The sequence below is a fragment of the Accipiter gentilis genome, chromosome 5 (genome assembly GCF_929443795.1).
Source record: "Accipiter gentilis chromosome 5, bAccGen1.1, whole genome shotgun sequence".
NCBI classification, from domain to species: domain Eukaryota; kingdom Metazoa; phylum Chordata; class Aves; order Accipitriformes; family Accipitridae; genus Astur; species Astur gentilis.
Window position 1 is genome coordinate 36,779,249 of NC_064884.1, and position 22,389 is coordinate 36,801,637.

A 22,389-nucleotide genomic window follows, 5' to 3' on the forward strand; every position below is an offset into this window, starting at 1 on the left:
GCAGCTGTACTAGCAACTGGTAACTAGCTGCAGTTACTTTGGCAGGAAGGATGAATTTGCTGTTCAAAACCAGGGCATCGTGAACTATCACAAGTACTTTGGGTTTTGTCTTGTCAGATCCACACTTTACCTTTAAAACAGGTTATATTATTTTTAGAAGAGGTGAAAGCAATCAATAGTAAGTGAGCCCACAGATAAAATGGCAAGATACTTCAGGTAGAGCAGGGCTGAGAAACTGAGTCCTATATTCTGTTTTCTGTATTCTATAACAGGAAGTTCAAGTGGAGAGACCAGAAACTGCCCTGCTGGCAGTGCTGCTTGCTTGTTACATGAAGGTCAGGCGTATGATGTCGGCCATCCACAGGAACAGCTGAAACTTCATGACAAAGACAGGTATGTGATTTTTGTGGTGATAGTTCTGTGAACACTTCTCAATCATCTGGGCTGGAAAAAGCAGTCTTGATAATGGATGAGCCTTCCAGAACTTAACATCAATAATAACACTTTGATTTTGAAGCATTGGCAGAAAAAATTTCTTCAAATACTGGCAGGGCAGAGTTGTTTTCAGGCATCCTGCCATAGCAGATCAAATTTTCTTCATTGTGAGACACTCCTTTTTACAGAATTGCAGAACTCTCAGAAGTGAGGGATGATTAGTGCTCTCTGCCCACAAGCAGAAGAGTGAGATTTGACCCCATCTGCCCACTGCCTGAGGGCCCACAGGGTAAATGCACTTGGCTCTCTGTGGGTTTACGCACTATATTGGCTTACTACTGCCCAGGAGTACAAGTTGAGAATAGGGCCAGATGTTGCCCTTCTGTATTTTTTGTGTTAATGAGTTATTAACAGAAGAAATAGCTAAGCCACGCAAGGCTTCTTGTTCCTGGTGGTGGCAGAACTGGGACTAGGAGAAACTGTTTCCTTGGTGCTGCCTCTGTTATGTTTGCTGCCTTTTGCGCTGGATGTATAGCTTGAAAGAAAAAAACCCACACAAACCAACCAAAAACCCAAACCAAACAAATGAGCCAACCCACCAATAAACCACCCAAACAACCCAATGTGGCTTAGGGGACTTGCTGATCTTTCTGAGCTTCAGGTCATCTGAGCCTGCTTACCTTGTCTGTAGGGTCGATAGTGCCCTGTTGACTTCTGCAGTGCTCTTTTTATCTCAGATGCAAGCTGAAGAAAACGATCAGAATAAACCAGGTTAATAACAGAGAGGCCAAAGGTTCTGGCCTATCAGTGATAAGGTTGAGGGTTTTCTTTTAGTTTACAAATGAAGTTGTTAGTCCTTTGTTGCAGGGCTTTTCCCCCAGGATGAAGCAAGTGGCTGAGGTGTTCTGTACCAAGGCAGAAGCTTACGTCTGAGGAAGCACGAGCTTGTTCTCATATTGAAGTGCAACTAGTAGTCTACAGAAGTGCTCGGCAAGAAAGCTTTATCTGATCCCTGCTAGGACTGAAGAGCTTCTCATTGCTTGAGGAAAATTCATTGTATGTGCTTAGTCAGACTTGGGTGGCCTGAGCAGGGAGTAAGATGATTGTATACCTGTGCCCTAAGACGTAGAGAGGGCAGTTAGAGGGGTGGCTAACCTGGAGCCAGGCTGTCACCCCTCTGCGAGCTGTTGTGTTCTGCCTCTTAGACTGCATAGAACAGTAATGCTTAGTTGGGAAGTTGTGTTGATTTCCTTCTCTCATCCAAGTCATCTTGCCATTTGTCTCTCCTTGTCAGAGAGTTACCATGTTTCATTCTCCTACTCCTGCCTCATCTGATCTGTCCACTTGCTTTGCTCCTGTCAATTTGCTAATGAGTTCATCTTGCACTTAATTCTGCGGGCAGAATGGAAAGAGATTATACATACAGAGGTGCTAAAATACAGGCATGTGGTAAAACATGAATCCTTATTACTTCCAAAAGTTGTGAGAGTGTTTATCACGTCTTCTCTCCAGTAGTTTGAGAGCAAAGCTGAGAGTGTTCTTGTGACTATCAGCCAAGTTCTTGCTACAATATGGGTTACAAGGCATTCAGCATAGTCTTAACTGGAGTGCAAGAGGATGCTGTATTAAGTAATTTTGCTGAGACTGTAAGATTAAAGACCTCCATAAAAGTCACTTTCGGGAGCAGGGCTACTTTGGTATATTCTGCCTGGGTATCCAGCAAAAAGTGGATGTTCTTTCAAGAATATCCTTCCTCTTTACGGTGCACAATGTCTTAATTGTATTTTTGGTTTGCCATTTTCTGTTTCTAGGCTGGTATTGAGTTATGAGAGAATATATAGTGATGAAGAAAAGCCAGACTTCTGCCTAGGCCATAACCCAGCAGTGACGATCACTTTTGTTTGCCCATCAAAGAGGGGAGAAGAGGTAACTTTGCTGTTTTAGTTTGTGTTAAATGGTTTGTCTTAACTTTCGTGTGCGTTATCTTTCATTTTTATTCAGGGCTGAAAAGAACAGAAATTTTCCTGGTTTGCAGCTTGTGAAGAGTGCAAGATCCTAAATATGCTCTTCAAAAAGTCTTCTAGAATTTAGGAAACAAAGAAGAACTTGAATAAAATTTCCCCAGGGGTTTGTTCTTTCTTGTCTTGGTGAATTTGGTCATCCTTTTCTGGGTTCAAAGCTTTCCTCTGAAAATAGGATGGCGTTAGTATAGTGTTAATCCTTGGCACAGAGCTTTGCTTGCTAATGAGCACTCTTCCATCATCAGTTAGGCTGGGCATGCTTATAGCTGTTGTCTGTAACTTGTTTCTTTATTAATCTGGCCTTCCTCAGAGGAAAAAAAAAAAAAGCTATCAAGTGTCATTGCATGGCAAATGCTTGTCACTTACTAAGCAGGCTCCTGAACTCCTTTTAACTTAAAGTAAAATCTTTAGTGTTAAGCAGCAGCTTGGTTTTTGCAGGGTGCTGTTTTAGCCTCGCTTCAATGCAATATGATGATCATTTTGATGTGATGCTGGCTAATGTCAGCAACCCACGCTCCTTGAATTGGGCCAGACTGGCTATTGCTGATGCTCTGCCGTTTCATATTGTGGTGCTTTTGGTTGCAGGTTAGTGAAGGAGAAACTCTCGTCAGGCTAATTTTTGGTTTAATGTTTTGTCCTTCAACTGACCTAGATAGGTACCGTACTTCGCCCTCATTGCTGCAGAAACAAACCATAGGCCTTTGTCTGCTGTCACTTTGTAATACCTCACTGCAGCTATGCACACTTGTGGTATTACTAGTGTTACTTGTGCCTGTAACATATCTGATACTTACCTGGGTGTCGGCCTGTTGTTTTAGTGGGTGGCAGAAATACAGATTTATGAAACAAAGTGAATTTCTAAATGTTTCACTTTAAAGTGAGGAAACCCAGGACTGCCCCTACTCCCAGAGGTGCCAAAATATTTCACTACAGAAAACGCATCTGACAGAAGTGTTGCCTAAAGAATTCTCAAACATCTTTCAGTCTTGATTTGGACTGAGGGAATCAAAGTTGCTAAAACACCTGTGTCTAAGAAGCTGCTTTGCCTTCAGAGAACACTTGATCTCTGCTCCCCTCTTTGAGGACTCCTTTGAGGCAAACACAGTCCAAGCTGTGCTTAGCAACTTGGGCTCACCTATCTCTGCTTTTGCCAACATCTTGAGGATAAGTGCTTTTTAAAGTACTCTTCCTTCTGTAGTCCTTCTGCTAATGCAGATTACCTCTGTTTAGGCTTCTAATAGTTTGCCACTCAATAAGAGCTATTTTATTTCTTCTCAACACCTGTTTCTGAGAGGCCAGAGACAATGTTTGCCCCTCTTAAGAAATTTACAGGTGAAGTTAGTCATTACTGGCCCTAAAAGAATGTGATACTGTTGCTTTAAAGATTGCATTTCAAGTAAGTATCTACTTGTAATTTAAATTCTTTATACTTATGTATCAGAGTGCAGGTCCCAAACTCACAGCAAAAACAAATTGCCGGTATGAAGTTGAGTGGGTTACTGAGTATGCCTGTCACAGGGATTACCTGGAAAGCAAGACCTGTCTTCTGACTAATGAGCAACATGATATCTCCATTGATTTAAGACCACTTACTCAACTTCCAGGTAAGCTCACTATTTTTCTTTTGTGTTTGTGTTGTTACTAGCAAATTTTACAGTTCTGTGTTTGGAGACAGGAAAAATATTCTCTGTAGATATTTGGGTTTTTACGTCTGTTCTGCTGTATGTTAAAACACTTCTTTTGTTATTCATTCAGATTATGTCACGCCATATTTAGCCAAAGATGACAAAGAGGAGTATTACTATTACTTGAATGTATGTGGGAAAACCACTGCAGGTAACTGCAAGGACAGCACGGTATACACTTCATCTTGCCAAGTAAAATCTTCAAATAACCAGCAAAAAGTGGCAGGAAGATTTGAGAATCAAACCCTGAGGTGTGTAAAAGGCTCTTTAGCCCTGCTAACTGGTCTGATTGATTCTTGTTTCTTTCTTTGCCCTTATTTGTCATGTAAGCAATATTTCATACAAAATCCAAGTATTTTTGCTCATTTTTTTAATAGGAAAACTTTAACAGTATACCAGGATAACGTTAGCAAACAAAGGAGCAGATAAGGTTGGTAGAGGCCATTGCCTAGACAGGGAAGAAACTTTCACTGGCTTTGGTGTCAGAATTGCAAATTGTGCCGTGCTGCCTCTTGCCCTCCTTGAGTTTTACATGTAAAGTGGCATCAGGATCAGATGTTTTAGAAGCTGTCCTCAACCAGAGAGCATATCTGCTTCCTTTGCAAGAACATGCATTAATCATATCCAAGACTACTGACGTCCAGGATTTTGTGATTTTTTTTTTTTTTATAAGAACTTCAGGATTCCCAAGTGGCATACAATAGTTTGCATGAGACTGCAAAGCAGAGATTATTCACCTAGATATGATCTTCTATTCTGTCTGTAAGCATGTGACAGACTTGTCAGAGTGATCTTCCAGGAAGTATGACTTAATAGCCATGCAATAAACTAATGGGAACAGATATTCCACAACAGCTGGAATAGCTTTAGAGCATTCTTTAAACTCTGTACAAATTCGTGAAAAGTAACCAGAAAAATCAGTGGATGCAAGCTTTTGTTGCAGTAGAAATGTCGGTATTAATGTTGAACAAGCATTTGTTTTCCCTTTGAGTGAGACAATTAATAAAGAAACAAGAGTGTGGCTTCTGTTATGTGAAGAACACTGTGTGATTGTGTCTGATCCCATGTTTCTGTCTAAAACTGACTTTTTACTCAGATACTCTGATGGGGATCTCACTTTAATTTATCCAAATGGGGATGCATGTAGTTCCGGCTTTCAGAGAATGACTGTCATAAACTTTGAGTGCAATGAAACAGCAGGTGAGTTTAACAAGCTGTGATGACTCTGCTCAGGATTTGACTTCTGTGCTTGCTAGTAGACCTTATGTTCAAAGGAATGCATGCTTTGAGCCACAGCTAACACAAGGAATAAATATTGTTAAAGTAAGCACTAATTTCTATGGCTGGCAGGATTGTTTTGTGCTGTGTAGTAGCACTGCTATTCTGAATTTACACTGATGATCAAGAATATTGAGGTATAAAAGAGACTCATTTCTTAGCCAATAGTAAAAAAACAAACAAAAAAACCCCACCAAAAAACCAAAAAAACAAACCAAAACCAACAAACCAAACCCCCGAAAACCCCATCAAACCACAAATGCAAGTCCTGTGCAGCAAAAGGATTTTTATCTCCCTTGCTCATTGCTAGTCCTCAAGTCTCCTTGCTTTTCTTCCGTTCGCCTACTGGAAACCTAATGTCTGTTTATCCGTCTTCAATGTTAAGGTAACGATGGTAGAGGAACTCCAGTATTTACTGGTGAAGTGGACTGCACTTATTTTTTTACTTGGGATACAAAATATGCATGTGTTAAAGAGAAAGAAGATCTCCTTTGCAGAGTTGCTGATAAGAGAAAACACTATGACTTGTCACCTCTGATCCGCAGTTCAGGTATGGCAATGAAAACTAGCTTTCAGTTACTTTTTTCCTGAGTTTACCTGCCATCTCTAGTGCAGTTCTTTAGCTGAATATCAATCAGCTTTTGCTTTTTTTAGTGTTTTACTGGGGTACTGGTGTTCACTTCCCTTGTCCCAAAAGGAGTGAGTGCCTTATGAAAGTAGCTTGTATCTATGACTGCCATGGTTGCTGTCATCTTAAGTGGTTTTAAACATGGATCTTTTTTTGTGATAAAAGGCGTTTTGACATGGACAGGCTAGAACAATTAAGCCAGATGACTTGTTCTTAACAATCCCCTGTATTTCAGAGTTAGCGCAGAACTGGGAAGCTGTGGACAGTAGCTTTTCGGAGGTAGGGAGGAAGCATTACTATATCAACGTCTGCCATAAAGTGTGGAAGAGAGGAGGAGCTTCCAGCTGCCCAGATGGTGCTGCTGTTTGCTCTGTAGGTGAGTGTTTGGGGTTTTTTTGATGGTTGTTTTTTTGTGTGTGTTTTGTTTGGTTTTCTTTAAGGCTCTGAAGGCTTGGCACTTCCTCTGCAAATGGAATTGGCTGCCCTGAGTGCCTTCAGTTACTTGAAGTTAGGAGCACATTTCTCTTGTGCTCCCAAAGACCCTAGGAGATATGATGCAAGTAGCCTTTTCTAACTAAAGAACTTCAGGCTTTGTAGCATGGTTTTGGTGAGGTAAAAACAAACTCCTAATGATCTGCTTTCTTAAGACTTTCCATTTGACTAGTTAATATCATCTTAATAGTGTAAAATTCATTTCTTTCCGGAGAAACAAAAGTGATGTGTTTACTGTCTTTACAGATAAACAAAACAAGAGTAAGAATCTTGGAACATTTGTATCTTCTCCTAAAAAGGTTGGAGAAAATATTCAACTTACTTATTCAAATGGAGACAGCTGTGGTGTTAACAAAAAAATCAAAACTGTCATCACTCTAGTGTGCAGACCAGGTGAGAATATCCACACCCTGTTCTCTGATCCAGTTAAAAACTGGAGGTCATTTAACGTGCCCAGGCATGAGCGCTAAATATTGGCATGTGCCTTTGTCTTTTATTTCCTTCTATGCACAAGCTGAAGCATTGTGGTTTGTTTACTAGGATAACAATGTAATTGCAGGTATTTAGCTGTCTTCGCCTTTCATACAAGTACTCTTTAAAGACCCTTGAGTAAGTCTCTTGAACTAAGAATTTCTTAAATATGATGAAAGTATGTTTAAGTGTTTAAAGCTCCACAAATACCTGGAAGCTATACAAAGTACTTTATTTCCCTAGATTGTCTTGATGGGAAAGACTGGTTCTGAACTGAGATCAGATACGTTAACCTTGTCTTCCAATAAGTGTGTTTTGTCAAAACTGCTTGCAATTTACAAAAAGCAGAAGCATTTGCAGAAGTTGTTAATGTTGTTCATCTCCATATAATAGCCCACTAGTTTAACCATCTCCCAGGGTAATAGAAAACCTGTATTCCTCTACCTCAGCCTGAGGAAGCTGAATCCTCCAAGCGTGCTGGCTGTTAGGATCAGGTTATGCACTCCTTCCTAATAAAGCTGTTGTAGAAAAAAAACAGGTTTTTGTATCAAAGCAAAAATATTTTTTTTTTTCCCCCAAAGAGTGCGGTAGTACTGAGGAACAGACCGAGCAGTATATCTTTACTTCTGGGCTAAACTTTAATTCTGGGGAAGAAGATGCAAAGAATTTGTGCAAGGAATTTTTGGTTCTATTTAGTCCTCACTTTCAGAGGAGAGGTACTTCAACAGTTAATCGTGGTCTGCTGTTGGAGAGGAGTTAGTGTTCCTAGGCTGTATGTCTAACACATTGCTTTTGTGATACCAGGTGATCTAGAAAGTGCTCCGATCTTGATGTCTGAGGGTGTATGTTCGTATGCATTTGATTGGTATACTGCTGCTGCGTGTGTCCTGTCTAAAACTGAAGGAGATAACTGTCAAGTCTCTGATCCTCAGGCAGGTATGTATTTATGCTCAGCAAATTGAAAGGTTGCGAGGGGTAGAACTTGTGTCGCGACACTGAGTCCTTTTGATGCGCAAGAACAAAGCGAGTTTAGCCTATGTCTAAGCACACGCAACATTAGAGCACAGTAGTTTTAAGCACATGCGTATGGAAGATCAGAACAGCATGAGCTTATTACTCCCCTAGTGTGTGTGTGTGCAGGAAAATAAATGTAATGTGTATTTTACTGTAGTAAATATCTCTGTATAAGAAAACATGCTTTTAGTATGTCCATATTGCTTCTGAACAATAATTATGTGGAAGGACACTTATCTGGGGGGAAGTGAACTAGCTGTGTGACTGGTAGAATCAAAACCTGTGAGAGGTGACAGGAAAAAAATTAAACTGATCAAGTTTATTATTTCCTAATTAGGCTTCTCTTTTGATTTATCACCTCTGGCCAAGAAAAATGGGCACTATATAGTTAATACTACTGAATACTTGTTTTACATAAACATCTGTGGCAGTGTGCCAGATGAGTTGTGTCACACAAAATCAGCAGCATGCCAAGTAACACAAAGGTGAGTAACTCTAGTTCTGTTGTCTGTAATAAAAGATCTCTTGTTGCATGGTGTGTTGTCTGTGTGTGACAGCAAACAATTCTCATTAAAATAATTGCTGTGCTGCCTGTAATAGATTGAGGTGATGTGCATGTAAAATATTGTTTGGTAGTGCAGTAATTACACTGCCAGCTCTTTCAAGCAAAGTGCACACACCTGTAATCTTGTTTACAGCTAGCTTTTGAGATTGAATGAGTGTGTCCATTGCTCCCCCTTATGTTTCCCATAGGGACTGTAAACATAGGGACAGATTAACTGCTGCAGCTGTATTAAGCCAACCCACAATTTGGATTCATGGTCAGCTGGATTCCAAGATCTGGCTTAAGGAAGAACTGCTGTGCTCAGGATGAGTAGTGTCTGCCTTATGCAGAGGTGGAGCCTAGAGCTTGGGTGTTGCACTGTATTTCCATCACTAAAAGTGCTGCGCAGGCACGGTCCCAGTGTGTACTGCTGCCCTGACAGCATCATTGCTGTTAGCTTCTGCAAGCGATGTCTGAGATTACTATCTGTACGCTTCAGGTTCCAGGTTGGCCTGTTGCCAGAGATGTGGTACACTGCAAACGCATGCGGCTGTACTTGAGTTGGCTTTATCCGAGTTACTCTCCAGCCAAGGAGACTTCACTGCAGACACTAAAAACGTTCTTTAGGGGAGGATGGTCAGGCTAGATCTGGTAGAACCAGTAACCAGTGTTAAGTCAGAGTAAAGAATCCCTCCTAAACCAAAGCTAGGAGCATGTGAAGGCAGTTTTCTTCCCTGAGTGAGAAGACTTGCTGTTGTGCAGTTCTAGGTCTTCACTGTCCGTGTGTATTTGCATGGAACCAGTTTGAGCCCAGCATTAGGGTGTCTGCAGTTCGAGTTCTAGTCTGGATTAAAGGAACTGGATATTTCTGTCACACTTCTAGAGAAGGGAGTGTAAAAGTTTTCTAGATATCTAAGCAAGGTACAACTTCTATTCCTTTTCAAAGAAGGTCACCTGCTCATGTTTTAAGTCTCCTTTTGCAGAATTCTATTCATCTAGCTCACTTATGTCTAGTCAACCTTATTTAGTTCTTTTGTCTTATTATGGTGTCTTCTATAAACTTACCTGTGTGCTTACTACTTGTAAGACTTCTCTTAAAGAATTAATTTTGCATTCTTTTCAGTCTCAAAGCCCACTTTTTCTTTTCTAGTAAGGATCAGTTTTGGAGTCTTGGACTGCCCAGTTCCAAACTTTCCTATTATGATGGTCTGATTCAGTTGACCTACAAAAATGGTACAGCATACAATGATGAGAAGAAAACACAGAGATCTACCCTTATAACTTTTCTGTGTGATCGTCAGGCTGGAATAGGTCAGCCTGAGTATCAGGTAAGAAGTTCTATATGAAGAAGGGAAGGACCTCCATCCCAAAATCCTGTCGACAATTGCTGATGGGCCAGTACTAGCAGAGATTGACAGGTGGAAATATCCAGTATCTATAAAGCAGACTAAGAGAAATAGTTATTTCTCTTGGTATATCTGCCTCTTGCTGCAGCCATAAAATTTGTCTTGACCACTGAACAGTAAGCTGTTCACCTGGATCCAGATTCTTGCTTCATTCTTCTCTAGTCTCAGGGCCATGTAATTACTAGTGCTTTTGATCATCTTGTATTTCTATCTGAAAAAGCCAAAACTGGCTGAGAAGTAACAAGTGGAAGGACTGTATGTCCTGTAACACAGCAGACAGCAGTTATATTGCTCCAGTTGCTCTGGTAGTGTTATTTTTGAAAAGAGTATCTTTGGTGATACAGTAAATGACAAGATCTACAACAAAACAGACCTACACAAATAAATCTGAGAAGGTATATCCCAAAGCCAAGGGGAAATAACAAGCTTAACATAAAAAGGAGTAGGTATGAGTCATGAAGTATTCTGTGTGGAAAGCCTCACTGACTTATTTTGCTGTTTTTTAGATAGAAGATAACTATACCTACAACTTCAGGTGGTACACTGAACATGCTTGTCCTGAAATGCCACTGGAATGTGTTGTGACTGATCCCAACACCATGGACCAATATGACTTGTCAAGGTGGGAAAGTAACATGTACAACATGACTTGGCTATTCTAGTTTAGTATTCTGGCTGATAGCTTAGTACTGGATGAAGCTGGTTTCCTGTGTAGACAGCACTAGAAACTTCATCTATTGTGACAATCTTAACTGCAAGTACCTTGAAATGAAGACAGCATTTCCCTCTAGTATGTTGTCTCCTAAGAAGTAAGTTGACTTTTGGGGATGGTTTCGCTTAATAAAAACTTATTACTTTGTCAACTGTGCTTTACTTCTTAGGAGTACTCTTTTTAACTCTGACACTTAAAAACGAGGGGAAGAAGTTATTCTGGAATGCCTAACAGTTGCTCTGTTTCTTGAGACTGACAGAGAAAGCTAGAGGGAATCTATGAAGAAAGTGTATTCTTAGTATAGAACTTTCTCTTCCTGCTCAGCTTAGCAAAATCTGAGAAGAGAGGTGAAAACTGGTATGCCATGGATAATTCAAGACCAAGTGAGCGGAAGAAGTACTACATAAACATCTGTCGACCACTGATTGCTGTCCCAGGATGTGACCGGCGAGCATCTGTCTGTCAGATGGAATATCGGCATGATCATGTGAGTGGGCTTTCCTTCCCAGCTCAGAGCTGGTTTGCCAAGTGAGTGAGATTAAGGGGTATGCAAGATAGGTATATGACTTCTGGCTTCTTTGTGCAAAATACAGTTGTATTCTGTGTCTCCGTAATGTTGGCATAATCACTGCAGAATGGTAGACCTCCTGCTCACATCTTCAAAGACCAAAGCTTTAATTTTTACAAATGTATCAATGTCACGTTTGCCATGCATGATTCTTCTGTCCTGTGTTGCAGAGGCGGACAAACTGCATCTCTTCTGTGTAAACTGCTGCGGTCTCTGAGACTGCTAGCATTGCTTTAGGAACAGGTTGCTCTTCTGGATGTTCTGTCTTGCTTGTGACTTGTTTTAGATTGAACTGTGGGAGAAAGGCATTTAAAGAGTCTTTGTCACCCCTCTCTGAGCTCTCTTTTTGGCTTTGAGGAGTAGATTAGACAGAAGTTGCCAAGCCAGGAAAAAAAAAAAGGCAGTGGTGGTGGTGGTTATGGGCTTCTACTTCTGTACTTCCCTGAAGTGTAACAGTTTATCATGGGACTGTTTGTGCTGACAGGCTGGATGGATGCTTTGCCCCAGGCCTGGCTTCAGTGGTACTCAAAGCTGTAGGGAATGTTGAACTAGAGGCTCACCAATCTGTCCCAATTCCTTCTGTAAAATGGAGAGAATATCTTCTCTCCATACTGTTGAAGACATTGCCTGAATGACTGAATCTGTATGTCACCATCATGGCACTTGAGCTCAATGTTATTAGTTCCCTGTGCTTGCGTTAGTCCTTGTTGTGTAAGACTATTTTACACATGGAGACATATTAGGGCTTCAGTACTTCTTGCTGAAGACACTGGAGTAAAAAGTGAGCACACTGTATCAACCTAAATGCAGAGTTGTTTAAAAAAAAAAAGGGGGGGGGGGGCAAAAAAACCCCAGAAGTACTTGTGGACAGAGCTGCTTTGGAGGTGTATTCTTCCATTTTGTTGCTGTTGTTGCTAACTTAAAATAGTTCCTTAAAAATAGGAAACACCAGTTATGTTGCAGAAGTGAAGACTAATTTGGACCTTGGTAGTAGCAGCACCTCCTGTTGTTCTAATGCTCAGTTTCTGCTAGTGCTTTTTAGGGTTTGCTAAGTATGGCAGATCCCTGACGTCAATTCTAAGAATGCCTGGAGGCTTCCACATACTGTCTTTTAAAGAACTGTACAAATTAAATCCTACTTACTGCACGTGAGGCATAGGCCTCCCTAACTTCCTGAGACGAGTAGCTGGCGAGATAAGGATGGCTGTTGTGAGGCACTACAGGCACCTTATTGTACTAAAAATAAAAACAACAAAAAACCAAAGCATGCCTGCTTGTGGAGCTTGTGTGTTAAATATGTGAAACTTAAGTACATAATGGGGAAGATATGTAAGGGGATCTCTACACCTTTGTTATCTTCAAAACTCTCAAGATAACCTTCTGTACACAAGATTATTGTGGTAGGTATTTTCTTCTTTTTGACTGTATCTATAACTGCTCACTTGAGTTTAGAAATGCTGACATGCTTTTCTTTATTTCTAGGCTTCTTACTCTGAAGTCACCTCTATTAGTAATCTTGGTGTTGCCAGCAAAGAACTAGTAGTTGAAAGACCTGGACGCATTATTCTAACCTATGCAAATGGCTCTGTGTGCATTGATGCTGATGGAAAGAAAACTACTTATACCACCACCATCCACTTAATCTGTTCCAGGGGCACTCTTGTAAGGACAAATGACCTTTCAGTTCTTGCTTTGTTATAGTAGGTTTTCCATCATATAACTTGAAGCTGCATGACGATGTATAGTGTATAGGAGATTCATGACAAGGGAGGCTTCCTGAGGACTTACAAAGCTGACTTAGGTGCTAAAGAAGCATGTGTCTTAGACTGGGTATTTTATCATAAGCAAGAAATGGTTAAAAACCAACAGCCTCAGTGGACAGTGATATTTCAGACTAGTCTAATTAGCATGAAAAATACATGGGACTTAAGATTGAGGAGTTGTACATGCAAACATTGCAGAGCCCCTTAAGAAGAAGAATATTGTAAAGTGCATCTTCAAGCTTAGGTTCTGCATCCTCTGTTGCTTGTTGATTCTACATGAGTTCTTAAATCTATAAAGCTTTTGCTGATACAACTCCACATACTGAAGTTTAGACAGAGGGGATTGTTAGACTGAAGCTTGCCAAGACTTGTTCTTGCTGGTTTGTGAATCTGCAGGTCTTACTCCACTCACTCATTTGATCTTCAGCCCAAGAGGTATGGTGAAAATCTGTGACCTGAGCAGTTATGAACTGCTTTGCTTTTGCCTGAAAACACTGAAATGAAGTGTGTATAATTAATACTCCTGTTACCTTGTTACCTCAGCTAACAGAGTTCTGTGTTGTTTGATTTTCACTTTTTTGTTATAGTGGACTATGCATTATACCCCAAAACTCCTCAAAGCTTGGACTGAGGCAAGGTCTGATTATGCATGTCTAGATTCATTATTGAATTTAATCTGAATTTTTGGATGTCTGATTCAGTTCTTTGCTAAAGCTTAATGACATGCTAAGTGTTTAGCTAGACAAAGTTTTCAGTGGTGACCTTCAAAATAAATAGGGGAGATGGAAGCGGGTGGGAATTGTGTGCATTTGTAGTGAAGTCTTTTAGAAGAACGTAACAGTTTCTCATAAAGTGGAGTCTCAAGTGTGAGAAGGTGTTGGCTGTTACACTTACTCTGGTCTTCTCTCTGTAATCTGTTTCCAGAGTAGCAGCCCACGGTTTATAGCTATTCAGGAATGTGTGGCCACGTTCTTATGGGAAACTGAGGCTGCTTGTCCAATCAAGGAGACAAAAGATGATTCTCAGGTGAGAAGGGGGGTGATAATTGTATTCATACTCTCAACATACTACTTTTTTTCTAGCACTCCTTGTTGCTGTGTTTAAATGACTCTTGAAGAAAACTAACTACAGGGAAGTCTGAAGTTGATCATAATGGAGTCTTGTGATATCTTATTGCTTTCTTGAAGTGTTCCTGAAATGCGTAACTTCTGACCAAAGTATTCAACTGCTCTCTCTTGAGAACAACATACTTGCTGTGACACTGAATGTTTCATTCCCTTAGAAGGTTGCTAGTAAAACTGAGTTTATATGTAAGGATATATATTGTCCTTGTTTGTGTACAGATCATCAAATGAGGGTGGATTTTTTTATATTTTTTTTTTTTTTACACTGAGCTACTCAGTTGCTTCTACTTTACAGGTCTCAACATAAACACATTAGTGTGAGAACAACCCTCACTTAAAATTTCCTTGCTCTTAGCTGACCTGATAAATGTAATCTGTTAAACTGCACTTTGATATGTTGGTATGTGGCTGATGTCAATGGACAACTGTGCAAAAGAATTGAATGAAGCGTTGCTACTGCCAGAGCTGTATTCTGGTTGTCCAAATGAAGTTGCAGGCTAGGAATACGTGTAAATCATTCCTTTACCTCTAACTTGTTTAGGGAGCCAAAACTTAAACAGAAGAAATGCAGAAGGAGAAAATAATGCTGTCATAATTTTTTTTTTCAGTCCTGCTCTGTGCGAGATCCAAACACTGGCTTTCTGTTTAATCTGCAGCCATTGGCTTCTGGAAAAGGCTATATGACTACTGGCATCGGAAGGAGGTTCTTGGTAAGGATTCTGACTGTACAATCTGTTGCTTATGGTTGCTGTTGTTGCATTTTTCCAGTCTTAGTAAGCAAGTGGAATTTTAACTCGGTCCTCTTAGGAAATTTAAGTTGGCGGGAAAGTACTGTGCTTGATGGGAGGAATGAAAGATAACTTGATTCATCTCAGATCATCTTAAAAGCATTGAACTTCTGGTTCTTAGCAAACATAAGGTAGCCACACTTTCGAGGCTATGCAGGGTTTCCCAGTTATGGACGTAATACCAGTTTATCTGCTGGTGCAGAAGACATGGACAGTGGAAGCCTAGAAGGGGATTAATCTGTCGCTATCAGTGTTCTTAATGTGATCTGCATGTATCAGTAGTCCTAGGCTGTCCACAGATACTACCATAGTGTTTTTTAGTCTAAGAATAAACTTGCTAAACCACATCCTCTACTGCTAGTGGGGAGAATTTGTGGACCTTGAAGCTGAAGATTGAAGATATTGTTCCAGTATTAGTATAGTTGGTTGTCTTGCAGTCTAGAAATGACAGACATTTCATGCTGTTTGAAGTACTTGACAAGTGAGTTCTACTGATGTAGAAATGGCTATATGGACATAATTTTTCTGATGCAGTTAATACTGTGTGTACCCACATGTTTTCAAAACTTCTAGCTAAACATTTGTGGACCCATGCCAGATTGTGGTAAAATCAATGGCAAAATAGCTGCTGGATGTGAAGCAGAAAATCTGACATCGGTGAGGCTGGTGGAATTAGACAAAACCCTGTATCTGTCTGGTGAAGGGTTTCTGACTCTTACCTACAGAGGTCCTCTTCGTGTGCAGTCAGGTGAGTTCAGGAGATACACAGTGGAGATGGATGCTGATATTCTACAAACTTTCTGTGAATGGTCTTCATTCCTCCCTTTGTTCATGTACTAAAACCTACTGGGCTTGGTGTTAGTCACTTAAGCTAGTTCATATGAAAATTTTAAGAAGCAATCAAATCATGCAGAATGGTAATAGCTCAGTTTTCAGTAATACGTGTGCATTTCAAAACTTCTGGAAGCAGACCAAATACAGTACAGCATTTTTTTTCGTACTGAGTAGCTGAAAAATACTGCTCCTCGCATGGAGAAATGGATAGTCAAATTGGGAAAACAAGCCAAATGAACTCTGGCTCTTATTCTAAGTGAAGTCCTTGATTTAAGCTTCAGTTTCATGAATAATGCTCTCTAAAGTTGTTTCATATCTGAAAGGTCATTTTTCAGTGAGCTTATATTCTCTTAAATTGAATTTCTTGAATAAATGTGCTGTAGTACCTCATGTACACCTACTTCATTAATTTAAGTCTGTTTCACAGGTAAGACTAATGAAAAACATGTATCTAACTTGGATTTTACATACTCTCCAACTGTACTGAAACTGAGTTTTTGTAGAAAGGCATATGACACCTTAACAACAAAAGGTTTTTAGGAAAACAGGATTTTGGATTCGGGAGCCTCAGATGCTTCTGAATCTTAGTCCTCTGTACAAATTGCTATGGCGATATCTCTTATTTTCCCAGTTGTGATGTTTTCGTACCTAATACACAATGGGAAACAAGTCATTGAGCTCTCATCTATTTTGCTTTGAGAACTTCTACCATTTTGATAACACTAGGATACATTGATATCAAATACTATTCCCCCCCCATAATTCTACCATTTCCTGTGGGCTGTGGAAGGGAGGACTAAACAGAACTGAACATATGCTGCTTAAATAGCATCAGTATTGTGTGTTCTGCAGTCATTACACTGAACTTCTTACAAACAAACAAAACACCCGACCCCAAAACTTTGTGTGATGTAATTAGAGGTTGCTGGTACAGCAGATTTGATGTTTTATTAGTCTTCTGTTTCTTCAGATGTATCATGTCAAAAGACCTAGGAAGCACAGTTCAATGAAGGTAATTCTGCTCTTGAAAAGTGTCAAGGCATTCTGGTCTCCCATTTGGAGAGACAGTTGCAGCTGTTAGGCAATTTAGCACAGGTCTCTAAAGAAGGCTTGTGTATTTACAGTTAAAAAAAACCATAAACAATAAGCTAGTGTTTTCCTTGAAGCAGTTAGCAATAAGAAACTGTTAGAAAATTTTAAAGTCAAGTATTAGCTTGAACTTAAATTCAAATATTCCTGAGTGAACCAGCAGCAGATAAGTGTTTGTTTTACAGGAACATCAGACACATTCACGGTGACTTTCATTTGTAATGATTCATATCCTGGAGAGCTTAAGTTTGTGCGTGAAGAGATAAACAGTGTGCTGAACATCCATGACACTTTCTTTGAGTTTCACACAGCTCTGGCCTGTGCTCCTGCTCCTGTAGACTGCCAGGTTACAGGTAAGTACCTGGAATTTACATGGGCTCTGTCCAACAAATGTTGGAAGGATTAACTGAACAGCAAAATTCTGCGGAGAAGGGCCTTAAGAATACCTGTTGTGAAGACATTTGTAAGACTTGAAGTCTTCATAGAAGTTGTGGAGAGGGAGGAGGTGGTAAGTTGTTTGAAGCAGGCTTAACTTAGGAAGACAGGCAAGAAGCTAATGGGGAAGATAGTGGTATACACAAGAGAGCTGATAATTACTTTGAATCGTCTTATCATGACTGGGTGCTGCTTCATCCTAACTCTGAAGAAAATGGGCTAATTTAGTGTTGGCCTCTGGAAAAATGCACCTGTGAATTGTGGAGAAGTTACGTGTGAGAAGTAACTGTCGAAGGAACTCTTCTACCTTTGGTGTAGTGACATTTTTTTGTGGAAACAGTCCCTTCTCTCAGTGGATATCTAATGTGATTCTGAAAATTATTTTGAATTATGTGTATTAATCGGTGAAACTTGTATCATTTCAAACCCAATACTGCTGCAAGTATCTAATAGGTCATCTTTCAGCTTACTGTATGTACCGCATATCTTTCAGATGCTGCTGGTAATGAGTATGACTTAAGTGACTTGAGCAAAGAGGGTGAACCATGGGTTGCTATAGACACTTCAAAAGAAGCAAAGAAGCGCACATTTTTCTTGAATGTCTGCAAGCCTTTGCCCTATGTGCCTGGATGCCCTGGTAAGCCAAGTGACAAGCATTTCTTAATTTGTGACTTCTGATGCAAGATCATGTATGCAGAATGACATCCCTGGTTATTTTAGTAGGATTTCATGAATCCTGCCCATTCAGTCGCTGAACTTGCATAGACCTGGGTGAGGTATGTCAAGGGTATAATAAACAGACTTTCTCAAGCTGAGAGCAGTCTTGATGCTCATCTGGACTCTTGCATTGAGATGTGTGGGAATGCATTTGGGAAAAACACACGAGGGCAGTATTTGCCAGTATCCTTGATTTTTAATTTTTTTTAATTATTTTTTTAAAGAAGAAGGGAAAGTTAAATGTTGTTGAAGCCTCTTAACTGAATGAGGCTAGAATGAGAAACTTATGCCATGTGTTATTGCACCTTTAGCCAGTTTGATTTATTAAACCTGTTGCTGTCATCTTCTATCAGTCTGTGGGAGCAGATAAACTAGTGCAGTTTTAAAGATTTCAGTGAATGCAGGACAATAACTTATTCCTCAAAGGCTTTAGGCACATAATGTCTCTAACAGTATTTATGAAAACACTTCTGTGGTGTTCTGCTTTGGGAGTTTGAGACAGTCTGCTTTAATGCTTAAAGCTCTTTTAAAGCCACTCCATTATGTTATTTTACAATAAAGTTAACTCTAGTTGTTAAAGCTTTGATCTAAAATACAGGCTTTTTCTTTTTCCTGTAGGTGGTGCCATAGGATCTTGTGTGAAATACACTGATACAAGCAAGAACCTTGGAGTCATTCAGATAAACCCACAGGCTGCTACTGATGGGTCATTAAGCATTATTTACTTGAATGGTGACACATGTAAAGATAAGCAACGTTATTCTACACGTATAATCTTCCAGTGCGATCAAACAATGGTAATTTTCTGTGCCAGTTGCTATTAATGAGGATTTTGGAGCTTGGACTTGCTATAACAAATTAGACAATGTTAATTCCTCTTGGAACGGAGAGGCTGGTTCTAAAAAGTAATATCTTGTATACAGGCTTTTCCCTTGTCTCTTCTTACAACTGCTCTCCTGAGCCCATAGAACACAACAGTGAACTCTACCGTGGAATCCTGTGAGCCACCAAAAGCAGCTCTTTGCTGAAAATGAGTACTGAAATTTGATAATAGAGATCATAGACTGTGCAACTGCAATACAAAAGGATTCTGCATGTACGTTTTGAGACTTGCAGTGTAATCATTAGTAAGGCTCTTTCATATGGCTCTTTTCTGTAGGGATCGCCGGTGTTTGAGCAAGAGAGTGACTGTGAGTTTATATTTGTTTGGAGAACCTTGGCAGCGTGTCCTATTCACAAAGCAGAAGGTAAGTGTAGTTATTTGAACTTTAAAATATCAAAACAAATCTGTACAAGAAGTAAATACTTAGTGAAGCTGTGTTTGTTTCATGCCCTGTGAATCTTTCCGGCTTGTGGAGAGTTGTCTTTTCTGAGCTTTAAGCCAATTAAGAGTCACATCTAACATTAAAAGTACAATTTAGGATGACAGGCAAATGTACTTCCCTATCTAGGGAAAGAAAATAAAGTAATAATGCTGTCTCGGACAAATCATAGTACTACCTTGTTAAATCACTGGCAGACTTGCTAGTGTCTTGTAACTCTTAAAGCATCAGTTTTCATGAGAATGTGGTTGATCCTATGCCTGGCAAGTCATTCCCTGTCCCCCATTAAAGACTGGAAACTGTACTGTAAACTTGACCCTTGACAATGGGGGAGAGTCCAGCTGGCGAGTATCAGAGTTTACAGTTGACTCCAGGACATGCAAGAAGAAGCCACACGTTCTAGTACTGATACTCGGTTGTCTCTTAGATGGGACGTTGAATGTGCAGGTCTCTTCTCCGCCCTTGCAGGCTTTGTGTTGTAACTTGTAGATAATGCCTTATAAAACATCCAGACTTCCTGTAAAGGATGTATTGCAACAGTCCTAGACATTATTCAAACTGCCAGTGATCTTACGTGGCACAAGAGGAATGCTTACAAGCTATTGCTCTGTAGCCCGCAATTACTTTGCAGGATGCTGGTGACAAGAGTCGTGGTTTTGAAGGGAGGGAAACTGATGTCTTGTCTTGAACTTGGTACCAACTTGTTGGACGGTTGAGGTGAGCGTAACAATCATATGATGCAATCTGATTTTTTTTTTAAAAGCTTCAAAATATTGAGCAAAGGGTCACTTTGCTGATGATCAAGTCCTCAGTTTTAAAGTTACTGATGTATATCAGCTGATTAGACTCATGAAAGTAGAATTTTCCCAAACCTTTTTTGTAGACATCTTGGTAGACACGTAAGCTGTAGCTAATATTTCCTGTGGTCAATTATTTCCTAACTTGGCAAATTTTATAGCTGTTAAAAGAAGATGCAAGACTGACATCTAGGACAACTTTTGCTTCGGCCTTGTAACCTCACTGTTCTTTCCAGATAATTAAGCAAGTGGTGGACTTGGTATCTCTGGTTCTGTACTTAACCTTCAGCGTGGCTGAAGGAAGAACCTGTGAGGCCACTTTGAGGTAGTTTTTCAACCACGGTGTGACTTTGCATCTTGCTTTAGTGGCAGTTATAAAAGAAATATTCCATTTGTAGCTTAGTCTCATAGTTCTAGATATTGGTGACTTCCTGAAATGACCTGCTTAGCTGGACTAAAATGCTTCTTCAGTGTCACTACCCTAAAGTGCCAGGTACTCATTTTTGTGGCCTTACTTGTGCCAGTAAGCCTTAATTGTCCTAAGTGTATTTGGCATGGCTCATAGATATTAAATTGTATTTTAAATTCTGAACTTTTCTTTAAAGGAGAGGATTGCCAGGTGAAAGATCCAAGGTATGGTCATATTTATAACCTGAAGCCACTTTCCAATAAAGACATAAAAGTGAGTACAGATGAATATGACTACTACTTCAGAGTTTGTGGAGAAATAACAGAACCTTGCAAACCAGAGGCTCACACTGTGTCATCATGCCAAGTAAAGAAGACGGACAATACTTTCAGAAAAGTAGCAGGTATAGCACTTGATTGGAAGGAACTTAGAGAATGGGAAGATTAACCAGGGTGTAATTGAAGCTACTGTGTGATTGTCATGGTTTAACCCCAGCCAGCAACTCAGCACCACGCAGCCGCTCACTCCCTCCCCCTCACCCAGTGGTTTGGGGGAGAGAATCGGGAAAAGAAGTAAAACTTGTGGGTTGAGATAAGAACGGTTTAATAGAACAGAAAAGAAGAAACTAATAATGATAATGTTAACACTAATAAAATGACAACAGCGATAATAAAAGGATTGGAATGTACAAATGATGCGCAGGGCAATTGCTCACCACCTGCCGACCAACACCCAGTTAGTCCCCAAGTGGCAATTCCCTGCCCCCACTTCCCAGTTCCTATACTAGATGTGACGTCCCATAGTATGGAATACACTGTTGGCCAGTTTGGGTCAGCTGCCCTGGCTGCGTCCTGTGCCAACCTCTTGTACCCCTCCAGCTTTCTCGCTGGCTGGGCATGAGAAACTAAAAAATCCTTGATTTTAGACTAAACATTACTTAGCAACAACTGAAAACTTCAGTGTTATCAACATTCTTCGCATACTGAGCTCAAAACATAGCACTGCACCAGCTACTAGGAAGACTGTTAACTCTATCCCAGCTGAAACCAGGACAGTGATACAAGAGGGGTTCTTGCTAATCATGTACATCTTATGAGATAAAGCACCCTACCTCTTTTGTTTGATGTGCAAATAAAATGTCATGTATTTAGTTATCTTGACACACAATTAGGAATGAGCTCAACCTTACTGTACTGGAGTAGTACTCATTCAATAACTAGGTCACAAGTTTTAGAGGAAGGCTGAGGTGTCTCTATCAGTACTTCATTGTGCATGTTATTGCTGTCTATGTAACCCAGTTGCCAGAGGCATTACTGCCGTCGTGTATTCGCTGGACTAGGTGCTTACTTTTCTCAACTCTTTGCTTCTAGGCTTGCTTACAGAAAAACTGACTTTCAAAAATGGTTTAATAATGATTAATTACACCAATGGAGAAAAATGTCATAAAATATACGAAAGATCAACTGCCATATTGTTCTATTGTGACAAGACTACATCTGAGGTTAGTTTCAAAACATACGCTTCCTGACGTACTGTCTCCCAGAATTGCCCTCTTAATGTGTGGGACGGTAAGGTGAAGAACATGAACTAGCTTCCTTCAAGGACTGCCTAGTCATTTACAGATTAGGCAGGAGATTGAAAGGTCCTGTGAGGTAATAAAAAAAACGAGGAATGTTTTGGATTTCCTATTTAAGGAAGGTACCTTTGTCATGCCCAGGAAAGTTAGGGCATGTTGTTCCTTTTAAGGGATGCCTGCCATTAGCAAAGCTTTTGCAGATGTTGGGAAGGGATGTTCTCCCAGAAATAATGGCAATTTCTTTGTAAGAAATAAAAGGTAGGAGAATGTATCTGCAGGAA

The 22,389-nt window shown here is 40.1% G+C and overlaps 1 protein-coding gene across 1 annotated transcript in view; it reads left to right on the forward strand.

The window, feature by feature from the left end:
* Positions 1 to 22,389, forward strand: part of IGF2R (insulin like growth factor 2 receptor) — a 60,578-nt gene that overhangs the window by 17,415 nt on the left and 20,774 nt on the right. Inside the window, exons 6-28 of the mRNA XM_049801628.1 lie at positions 273 to 393; positions 2,247 to 2,361; positions 3,898 to 4,060; positions 4,212 to 4,392; positions 5,238 to 5,341; positions 5,805 to 5,969; positions 6,283 to 6,423; positions 6,786 to 6,932; positions 7,815 to 7,946; positions 8,362 to 8,509; positions 9,719 to 9,896; positions 10,481 to 10,596; positions 11,011 to 11,173; positions 12,737 to 12,916; positions 13,942 to 14,043; positions 14,750 to 14,851; positions 15,503 to 15,677; positions 17,038 to 17,205; positions 17,781 to 17,924; positions 18,623 to 18,801; positions 19,164 to 19,251; positions 20,729 to 20,935; positions 21,903 to 22,033. Coding sequence (XP_049657585.1) covers positions 273 to 393; positions 2,247 to 2,361; positions 3,898 to 4,060; positions 4,212 to 4,392; positions 5,238 to 5,341; positions 5,805 to 5,969; positions 6,283 to 6,423; positions 6,786 to 6,932; positions 7,815 to 7,946; positions 8,362 to 8,509; positions 9,719 to 9,896; positions 10,481 to 10,596; positions 11,011 to 11,173; positions 12,737 to 12,916; positions 13,942 to 14,043; positions 14,750 to 14,851; positions 15,503 to 15,677; positions 17,038 to 17,205; positions 17,781 to 17,924; positions 18,623 to 18,801; positions 19,164 to 19,251; positions 20,729 to 20,935; positions 21,903 to 22,033 — 3,350 coding nt within the window. The remainder of the gene's footprint in view (positions 1 to 272; positions 394 to 2,246; positions 2,362 to 3,897; positions 4,061 to 4,211; positions 4,393 to 5,237; positions 5,342 to 5,804; positions 5,970 to 6,282; positions 6,424 to 6,785; positions 6,933 to 7,814; positions 7,947 to 8,361; positions 8,510 to 9,718; positions 9,897 to 10,480; positions 10,597 to 11,010; positions 11,174 to 12,736; positions 12,917 to 13,941; positions 14,044 to 14,749; positions 14,852 to 15,502; positions 15,678 to 17,037; positions 17,206 to 17,780; positions 17,925 to 18,622; positions 18,802 to 19,163; positions 19,252 to 20,728; positions 20,936 to 21,902; positions 22,034 to 22,389) is intronic.